Below are 11,332 nucleotides of genomic sequence, written 5' to 3' on the forward strand. Positions count from 1 at the left end.
ATGCAAGTAAAGCTGTGAATATGGATATTTCGCTGACTCGGTTTTCAAACAGGTGGGAATGTGACATATTTGGCGTTGTGCTCTGTAGTCTTACAAACAGTTTCATTTCATGGACATTTATAGTGAAAGCAAAATAAGCAAAGTATTCATTGTCGCGTATAATTCTACATATACAATACTATGCTAGAACATGTAAAGGTCCCTACACATAATGAGGGTTCGTATTATGTAGAATGGATACTAAAGCTTGATTCTATAGCACAAAAACACCATTCTATGAAAGTTGAAACCATATGACCGCCTTTCGTCCTTTTCAGGTGTATTTCTATTATTACGTCTGGCCGAACAGTATCCGCATGCGAAACTTACGAAGTTGTAACAGATCCTTGCAACAATGATATTGCAAAGGAAAGTTGCAATGGAAAAAATTGTTTTCTTTTCGTTTCACGTTACAAATATTACATGAGGTAGCAATCTACATGCTAACAAGTGCAGATAACTCCGTAACGAAAACATTGCTTTTACGCAGTAAATCGTACATATTCATTTTTAAATACTCTTTCGTCAATTCTGCGATCTTGATGTATCACAATACACTTGTACACATATACATGTAATACGGCCCATTATACCCAAGTCAATTTACATCGACCCTGATAAATAATTCATCTCATTATGAACACTAACAAAATATGAGAAGGAACCCTTGTAATCTAACTACAGGACATAGAACTACAGAATAGTCGGGAACATAGACCTACAGAATAGTCGGGGACATAGAACTACAGAATAGTCGGGGACATAGAACTACAGAATAGTCGGGGACATAGAACTACAGAATAGTCGGGGACATAGAACTACAGAATAGTCGGGGACATAGAACTACAGAATAGTCAGGGACATAGAACTACAGAATAGTCGGGGACATAGAACTACAGAATAGTCGGGGACATAGAACTACAGAATAGTCAGGGACATAGAACTACAGAATAGTCGGGGACATAGAACTACAGAATAGTCGGGGACATAGAACTACAGAATAGTCGGGGACATAGAACTACAGAATAGTCAGGGACATAGAACTACAGAATAGTCGAGGACATAGAACTACAGAATAGTCGGGGACATAGACCTACAGAATAGTCGGGGACATAGAACTACAGAATAGTCGGGGACATAACTACAGAATAGTCGGGGACATAGAACTACAGAATAGTCGGGGACATAGAACTACAGAATAGTCGGGGACATAGAACTACAGAATAGTCGGTACATGTAGCTGCCAAAGTAGTTTCAACTTTTAAAAGGTAGACTGATTTACGTCCTAATGGTTTGTACCTAAACACGATAATACACGTTGGAAGGACCCTTTAGCATTTTAATATTTTAACACTACCGTGCCATCTGTCCGCGGTTGTATTGATCTACAAGTCACAATTTTATTGTGTCGAAAATGATTGTTCTTAACAACTACCGTGACGGTTTCAGATTTCAACTTTCCGCATTGTTCTATTTATCGACTCTATAAATTGCGTTCCATGTCATATAAATTTAAGTTACATGAACACATCCTCGATACTCCAGGGGTTCCTATCACTTACGACCTCTACACCCCTGGACTATCTGGAGACAATAGAGCAGAACAGGTAATTTAGTCCTTTGATGCACGTGAAAAGAGCTGTTTAACGGTACAGTGTATACCATCATCCGTTTGGTTCATGTGACAGTTGATGATGATTGTAAACACGGATATACAGGGGGTGGGCACATTTCCTGTCATCTTCTACGTAGCATTATCGAACAAAGGATGTTCAAAAGTACTTTTACGTTTTCCCCGAACAATTACATTTTATCATTTATGCACATCGTCTCGTGTATACATTATTATATTGTACACTGTACATCAATGCGGTAGATATGAAGTACTATCAAAAGGGCAACAGTTCCACTATACAAGAAGACACAACATGAATATACCGCAGTCTCCCAAAAACACGCACCCCGCACAACATACATGCAACGCACCGCATACATGGGAGGCCGTCCTTACATGACCATAGCTGTTAATATGATGTAAATTAATCAAACAAACAAACAAAAACTAAAAACTGTGTTTAAACACCAAGTGATTGTTTGTTGATCAGTAGCCAACTATTGTTAGTTATAATATTGTTTACAATACTAACTTGTGTTTGTCATTAAGTGGCAGTGCAGTTTAATCAGGGAAAACGATTATTCAAGCTAACATATGTTTAGGGGGAGGTCTTTGCATAAAATTCTTTTTTTTCCAATTAATGTAATCAAAATGTTTTATAAAACACTTTTAAAGTTAAAAAAATGCTAAATTTTAATACGTTGGATGGATGTTTTACTATGTCATATTTTAAATAAACGAAAAAAAAACAAACATCCATGACGTTTTTCGTTATTCATTTCACGCGTCTACACATAATTTAGCTGATGCTGAACATGCATGAGCCGACTATGGAACAAAATCTCAAATGCACAAATTTTAAAGAATTATTAAACAAACTCGATTTTCTTAATATTTGTTTTATTCATTTCACACTTCTACACTTAATTTAGCTGATGCTTAACCTGCAAGAGCCGACTTTGCAACCAAATTCACATTTTTTTTTAAAAAGATTGACAAACTTTTTTTTTCAGTAAAACATTCCATTAATGACATAAATTTTGTGCTGTCAAACTGATAATATCGATCGATTATCATACTGTTGGAATATTGTAGACTGAAACACTTCATCAAACCCCGCTTATACTTTTATAATTGCCCATAACAAGTCAGTCTTATTTTTGGCTAATGGTAAGGTATTCTATAGTGCTATTTTAATGGTTTGTTCTGGGAATGTGATGGTGGATTGCTGAAGGCGAGTTTGGCTGTATAATGGGTGTAACGTTACATGTATTTAGATAAGTAAATCCGAGGCTGAATAAATTCATGGCGATCGATACGCGGGTTTCTAGGTGTAACGGGTGGCGATATAACGGTGATTTATATTTTGCATTATTCTTCAAAGTTTTGAAAAGAATGTCTAAATTTTTAGCAAGCGGTGCAATCTAGCTTAGGATATAAAAATTAGTAAAAATAATTAAAATTATTATATAAATAGATTTATTTAGAGCATAATCTCATAATGTGTTTTATCGCCGTAATATAAAAATTTACATTTAATAAATATTTACAAAATTTTATTTTTAAGGATCTGCATAGAATTTGAGGAATAGGAGTTCATATCAAAGTTAAAAATAGAATGAAAATCATATGGGGTGATTAATGTTATTGTGAATCACAGATAGCTATTTGTCAATGACGCAATGTGTGATTCTATCGGGAATTTCACTGTTTTAACCATACACACAACAAGTTGAAGCCCCATTTTCCAAGTTAGTTGTATGATAAGTTTGAATGTTTGCAGAATTGACAAAACCAGTGTTTTGCATAAGAAATTAATAATAACACACAATCAACCAGTTTGTTTATCTCGTTGTTATAGAATCTACAGTCCATAACGCCTTTGAAGATAAAACCACCCTGTTTTCACAATATTTGACAGAATCAACGCTTTACAGAAAAAATTATAATGGCTACCTTGTTTTGAATATATATTTCCAAGAAAAGGTTTCTGTTTCTTAAATCATGTTTCTTTATAGTACAATGAACATAAAACAACAATAGGTGATACTTTCAAATTTAAATGTTTATTAATACTTCCATCACAGTGAACATTGAAAAGATTTATAGCAAAAATCAGCTTGGTGTAACTGAAACTGTTCAGGAAGTGGCGATTAGAGTGATTTTAGGTAAAAAAACGAGAAAATTTGCCTCTCTACAAAGCGAAGAAGTTCACTATGTCAAACTTGCCTCCACATTGGTCATTTCTTGAAAATTGTTTATAAATGATTCTGCAAAACATGGAACTTTAATGTTATGCCAAATGAATTTTGTATCCATGACAACTTGCTACAAATAGACAATTATTCTATTGAAAATATCAGAAATACTCTTTGATCAGTGTTGAAACGAGATTTCAACGAGACTGAAACCTGAACATAAAGATCCTTGTAATCTTATCAAGATCCGTAAACATATAACTGATATCAAAAATAATAGAGGAAAGGAAAAGGAATCTAAATTGCTTTTACAGTAGCAAAACTTCATATATATGCTAAACCACCGAATGAACGAATATATTGTTCTTTCTTTATACGTCCTTTATTTTTTTCATATAACGTGTCTCATTTTGAGGAAACACGAAATTCCGAGAAGCCAAATGTATATGTACATGTGTAGTCAACTTTGCCAGCCAAGAGTATTCAGTCCGATACTCTACCTGCAACCCTTGGCAGGTGCCGTGTCAAAATAAAAGTTCCCGCTTTCAAATTCTAATTTGATTCGGCTAGGTTTAGGCGACCAAAAAAACGCAGTTTTGATGTGTCAACAAAATTGAACATAAGTGATAGTATTGACCTACACTTACACATTGAAGAGCACCATTCGGTGTGTATATACATTAAAGGACCTAACTTCCTATTTCATCTGTTTTCCCATATAGAGCCTTCAGTTTTTCTATGATAGAGTTAAGGGGTGAATATAACAGAATGATACTAACCCCCGGAGTGTCAAAGATGGAAAGTGAAGAATTTTAAACACATTAACTGTTGGACTGACGTTGCCAGCATTATAAGTACCTTCTTATTTCTTTTCATGTGGTGTTATTTAATTTATTATTACCACTTTCATATAGTGAGCTATATAACTGTATAAACTCGAGCTCATTACTGTAATTATCGGCACATACACGTCAAATCACAAATTCCACATACACAATTGTTAATTTTAAAAAATAGTTCATATGAAATATACAAGATCACTATGAAATTTTTTAAAGGAAGTGAGTACTTACATTAAAATCGACCACAATCAAAGCATTTGAGCGAAACTCCCTTGTATATGGTTGTAGAAAATCCTTTAACAACACATGCCATACTAAAATCAGACCTGGGAAAATTAACACTTGGGCAAGGCAGTGGCTTGTTACTTTCAATCCAAATAAATCCGAAACTGTTTTAATAAGTAGGAAACGAAACCGCCAAAATCACCCCCATCCTTCATATGAACCAAGTACCTATTATCAGTGTCGACTCTCATCAGCATCTCGGTGTCTATTTTCCGCTAATGGAAGTTGACCAGATCATGTCAATTATATAACTTCTAAAGTCTCTCCAATACTAAACCGTTTGCTATCTTTAAAATTCAAACGTGAAAGGAACACTCTCCGAACAATATATACCTTTCATTGATATAATTTGGGGAAACATACCTCATGAACTAGAGAAATTAGATATTCGGACCATACATTTATTACACCTATATTATGTAAAACCTCATTCTATCAAAAATCATTTTTTCCTTCTGTTATAAACCAATGGAATAATCTACCACAAAGTGTTCGCTCAAACCCTTCTACTACTGCCTTAAAAACTTATCTTAATCATCAGCATTTACAGAATACAACTGCCTATTTCAGTACTGGTACTCGCAAGGGTCAAATATATCATGCAAGACTAAAAATGGAGTGCTGTGCTCTAAATAGTTATTAATTTGCCAAAAATGTTGTACCATCTCCGTTATGTATATGTGGTGTGGTCGAAACCAACAAACATGTTTTACTTGAATGTGGTCGATTTGATGAAATAAGACGACGCAACCTTCACTCGTTATATTTATTCCCCGCTTTCTCAGAAACAGGGGTTATTAATTTGAGTTTGTCCGTCTGTCTGTCTGTCCGTCTGTCTGTAACACTTCGTTTCCGTGCAATAACTGTAACAAATGTAACAGATTTTCTTCAAACTTGGTAACAAGAATATATGCCTTGAGGACTCGGCCACGTTCGATCGCGACTTTCAACGGACCTTATTCATCGGAGTTATGGCCCTTTGCCTAAAAAAAAGTCAGTTTCTGCCACCTCCGTACAATAACTGTAATAGATATTAACCGATTTTCTTCAAACTTGGTAACATTTTATATTTGTTGTATAACATATGCGTATATCGAAATAGAGAAAGTTTAAACTTAATTGTATCAATTCAATAGTGAACTTAAGTATCTTACACAGATCAACATTTTTTCTGTAATATGTGATGCTCATATAGTAAACAGTTGAAAAGGTTTCCATACTTTAGTCACCCACTTTCAAAAGTCCACACATGCATAGTGTTATCCGATCATTGCATTACAGTATCCAAATATGTCCTAATGATCAAAATGAATTGCTCAGATATTTAAGAATTGTCTCTTCTTAACGAGCATGTCAAAGATTTCTACAATGCATTTGTACAAGTCACGTGATTATGGCCATAGATGTATTTCTAAACTCTGGTAAGGCCATCAAATATCGCATTCAAGGACGTCGATACCTTTGCGCATTCAAGTGAAATCTAGTTTACACAAAACAGTCTTTTTTGACCATGTAACAAAACTATACACTGTCGGAACTACTTGCACTGAACAATTTCCGTTTTACGACCTTTTCCTATCCAAAGAGTACCATCACTCTGTAAGCCGATACACCACGGTGTTCCATCAGAAGTATAAACCGTCCGAAGGAAATTACCATTATTCCCATCAATGAGGTGCACGGACTTGCTGACCCTTTCCAATACAAGGACATCACCAGCCTCGTCAAAACAGACATCATCGGAGTAGAACTTTGCCTTTTGAGTTTCTTCGGCTGGTCCACCTGTAACATCAATGTGCCGACATTGAAATTTAATTTTCAGATCTCTATCCATCACAATAACTTTGGGTTGGGCTGATGGTTCTTTACCATCTATATAACTAGAAAACGTTACGCCGTCATTATCGGCGGCAACCACATCTCCGGAAGTGACGCAGTACGACATGTGATGGGCAGCTACTACTGCTTCCTGTTTGCAGACACGATCCGCTTCATCCGTCACCATCTGACCGTCCGGAGGGTACAAGAGTATCCCGTCGTTTGTCCCCACCACTGCCATATCATCACGCGTGATACACAAACACCGCGGGAAAGATTCTGCATTGAATCGTGTCACTATTTTACCATTAGATGTTATCTCTCGGATACTCTTGTCTCCCCTTACGCAGAACCATACCCTCCCTGTCGTCGGCGAGACGGCGATCGATCGAACTTCAGCCTTGCAATTGATAGTCACCACGGTATTACCCTTTTGGTCTACTCTGCTAACTTTCTCTTCCCTCCAAAACGATAACCAAAATCCAACACCTGAACTACACGGTCGGCAAACAGTGCAAGATAATGTTTTTTCGAGTTTTTGAACAGTAGATGTTTTTGCAGTAGCTCTTAGAGGGGTCATGTATCCGTCAACGATCATCGTACCTAGCATCCCCTCCAGGATTCTAGTATCGATAGTTCCAGGTTCAAAAGCTGCTGTTTTGAAGGCTCCTTGGGTCCCTAGTACAGGTGAAATATAATCAGTGTCTCGGGTTTCCTTGGCGAGCTTGATGACATCAACAAGTGTACCTTGAGTCAGCACTTGGCGATATCTGTCCAGTCGCGGCACCATTTCATCATAACATTTCCTTAGTTGAACATTGTTTTTCTCGGTGATCTCTTCATTCATCTTCTCCAAATCGCGACATAGTTTCACTAACCTATCTATGAATTTGTCGATCTCTTTTTTCATCTGATCACCTTGGCGTTTGATCTCGTCGATCATTTCTTCAAACTCCTTACTGCTTTGTTGGAAGTCTTCCTCATTTTCTTTGATATCATTTTCCAACTTTGGAATGTCAACTTTTGAAAGTTGTTCTTCGTATTGTTTTATCTGCTTTGTCTGTTCTGTCATGTAATCCTTTAATTTGCCTAGGTCATGTTTGTAATGCCGATCAATCACACAGTCAATACAAATGAGTTCATTATTGCACGTTTCACAGACATAGACAAAGCTATTTCTAGAATGATAGACACACCCCTCGACTGGAACCTGGGCGGCCATTTTATCAATGGTCGAAAACCTGTGGTTGTAGACAATAATCACAACTATACTAGTCAATGATTACCACTCGGTATACAGGCTACATTCATAGTGAGGTGATTGGGATTTGACTACGACGTATTACCAGGAAAACATCGCACTGTTAATATGCCATTTCCGTATTCCGCTATTATTACATTATGTATGTACAATGTTTGCTCTGAATCCTCAGTGTTCTTAATGACTTACACATAATTCACAGGAAGCCAGTTCAATGAAAATGGATGTTGTCGTATATTTCTTTTATTTTATGGATAGTCTGATTAATATACCTAAAAGATTCTAATCATATAAATAAATAATAAATATCAGATTTGAAATTTTATTAAAAACATCAGGATATTTACTATAAAACAGTCTCTGAAAAAATCACATGACTAGCTGTTAGGTATATTCGTCAGTCCATCCACCAAATACAAAAAAAATGTATGACAACATCCATCTTCATTGAACTGGCCCCCTATGATATATTATAATCACACGATAGTCAATATACTATGTTGCGAAAGTGCGACATGGCAGATACTAATATATAGATAAGCTATATACATGTACCATAATGTACCCTGAATAGCATATCAACTCGGTGTTTTCATTTGTATTTTTGAGTAAATATTCCTTTTGCGAGTTCCATTGCCCATACGTTGAGTTCTTTAGGGTGCACGTGCCGTCCTATGGCCATCGTGACCAGTTCTCAAAATCCCATTTAGACTGACCATGTTTTCCGGTGAGTATCGATTTCAAAATATAGCGGGAATGGAAATCCCCCCAAAACGAACGTCATGATGTCATAACCTGGAACGCGATCCGTCAAGATGACGGCGATACATGCGTACAAATGTCCTCAGCCGAGCCGTGGAATTATTCATACACGATCGACGACGGCGGCCAGCGCTTCGTCTTCTTCTTCTTCTCTTTTCACACAGTTTACAGGGATCTGAGAATTAGTTACAGTTTATATAATTATACAATTATGGATCCACCAGACTGCCCATAGACCATTTTAGACGTTTTAAGGGTCTAGATAAAAAATTGGTAAAAATCATCTTCTACATTGTACTTATACACACACAAAGGATGGAAAACATCTACCCCGTCTAACTTTCAAAGTGTCTAAATAGTCCCATTTCTAGGACGTCTTCATAAAAACGGTCACCTTAGTTGGAAAGAAAAAAATGTAACAAATATGTCCTCAGTCGAGCCGTGGAAATTACTCATATTCACCATAGTTCATTATTGTATAACACTGATCACGTGATACGCCCTGGGTTATACATACACGTAATTACATGTATTACGTTCATTCTCCACTAATTTGCATATTTTCAGAAATGAAAACATAAAATTTGAAAATTGAAAACAAAGTTTTTATGTATTGTCATTTGTTTGGCAAATATCTCTACTTTTTAAATCCAAAAGGGCTGGCTCCTATCTTTACTCAAAGAAAAGTTATAATTGTTACAGTCAACCATCATAATTTGGTAAAGAACAGATACGTGACTTTGTTAAAATGAGAACTAAATTGAGGTTTGTCATTAGAAATGCCACAAAATATACACTTTAACTGAATTTTTGCTTTAGTTTTGGACTTTTCTTTCCATTCAAAGCCTCCTCGGAGGAAACGACACTTATTCTCACAGAACTCCTTGGAGGAAACGACACTACTTGTTCTCACATAATTCCTCGGAGGAAACTACGCTTATTCTCACAGAACTCCTCGGAGGAAACTACACTTCTTTTTCTCACAGAATTCTTCGAAGGAAAACTACACTTATTCTCACAGAACTCCTCAGAAGAAACTACACTTATTCTAACAGAACTCCTCGGAGGAAACTACACTTATTCTCACAGAACTCCTCGGAGGAAACTACACTTATTCTAACAGAATTCCTCGGAGGAAACTACACTTATTCTCACAGAACTCCTCGGAGGAAACTACACTTATTCTCACAGAACTCCTCGGAGGAAACTACACTTATTCACAGAACTTCGAGGAACTACACTATTTCAAGATCTCCTCGGAGGAAAATACACTGCCGATATATAAAAACAGGGTCTAATTTTAATTAGACCCTGTTTTTAGATATCGGCAGTTTTCTCCGAGGAGTTCTGTGAGAATAAGTGTAGTTTCCTCAGAGGAGTTCTGTAAGAATAAGTGTAGTTTCTTCTGAGGAGTTCTGTGAGAATAAGTGTAGTTTCCTTCGAGGAATTCTGTGAGAATAAGAAGTGTAGTTTCCTCCGAGGAGTTCTGTGAGAATAAGTGTAGTTTCCTCCGAGGAGTTCTGTGAGAATAAGTGTAGTTTCCTCCGAGGAGTTCTGTGAGAATAAGTGTAGTTTCCTCCGAGGAGTTCTGTGAGAATAAGTGTAGTTTCCTCCGAGGAGTTCTGTGAGAATAAGTGTAGTTTCCTCCGAGGAGTTCTGTGAGAATAAGTGTAGTTTCCTCCGAGGAGTTCTGTGAGAATAAGTGTAGTTTCCTCCGAGGAGTTCTGTGAGAATAAGTGTAGTTTCCTCCGAGGAGTTCTGTGAGAATAAGTGTTGTTTCCTCCGAGGAGTTCTGTGAGAATAAGTGTAGTTTCCTCCGAGGAATTCTGTGAGAACAAAGTGTAGTTTCCTCCGAGGAGTTCTGTGAGAATAAGTGTAGTTTCCTCCGAGGAGTTCTGTGAGAATAAGTGTAGTTTCCTCCGAGGAGTTCTGTGAGAATAAGTGTAGTTTCCTCCGAGGAGATCTGTGAGAATAAGTGTAGTTTCCTCCGAGGAATTCTGTGAGAAAAAGTGTAGTTTCCTCCGAGGAGTTCTGTGAGAATACGTGTTGCTTCCCCCGGGGAGTTCTGTGAGAATAAGTGTTGCTTCCCCCGGGGAGTTCTGTGAAATCAACAAGTATATTATTTGTTTAACGCGGAATTAACGCATCATGAAGGACTTGTCAGATTTGTCGGTGGAGGAGAGCCGGAGTACCCGTAGCCGGAGTATCCTAGTCTATAATTATCTAATGATGATCTCAAATTTCACACGGCAGTACCATTTAATTTGTTGGCATGGCAAACTTTCAAAAATAGGATATATCTTACTTTTAAGAAAATAATTTAGATAAATTGTTTTAAAATATCTTTATTCTTTTACATTGATTTATTTTTCATCAAGAAGATAAATAAGAAATTCAACATTAGTGCTACTTATATTTCAATAAAACTTTTGGCTAAAACATTTTTTCCTGATATTTTTTTTTCTATATTGATCCAAATATTTCTCTCAATAAACACTATACAATGTGTCAT

At 36.6% G+C, this 11,332-nt stretch overlaps 1 protein-coding gene across 1 annotated transcript; it reads right to left on the reverse strand.

The window, feature by feature from the left end:
• Positions 1 to 3,724: 3,724 nt before the first annotated feature.
• Positions 3,725 to 8,093, reverse strand: LOC138328034 (uncharacterized). The gene has a single exon (XM_069274619.1). It carries the CDS (start codon positions 8,017 to 8,019, stop codon positions 6,517 to 6,519), a length of 1,503 nt encoding a protein of 500 aa, XP_069130720.1. The 5' UTR covers positions 8,020 to 8,093; the 3' UTR covers positions 3,725 to 6,516.
• Between the last annotated feature and the right edge of the window lie 3,239 nt (positions 8,094 to 11,332).

The sequence above is a fragment of the Argopecten irradians genome, chromosome 7 (assembly GCF_041381155.1).
Source record: "Argopecten irradians isolate NY chromosome 7, Ai_NY, whole genome shotgun sequence".
Lineage (NCBI taxonomy): Eukaryota > Metazoa > Mollusca > Bivalvia > Pectinida > Pectinidae > Argopecten > Argopecten irradians.

What these genes read in the sequence shown, in the direction of transcription:
- LOC138328034 (XM_069274619.1), bottom strand. Translation starts at nt 8,019, where the DNA reads ATGGCCGCCCAGGTTCCAGTCGAGGGGTGTGTCTATCATTCTAGAAAT.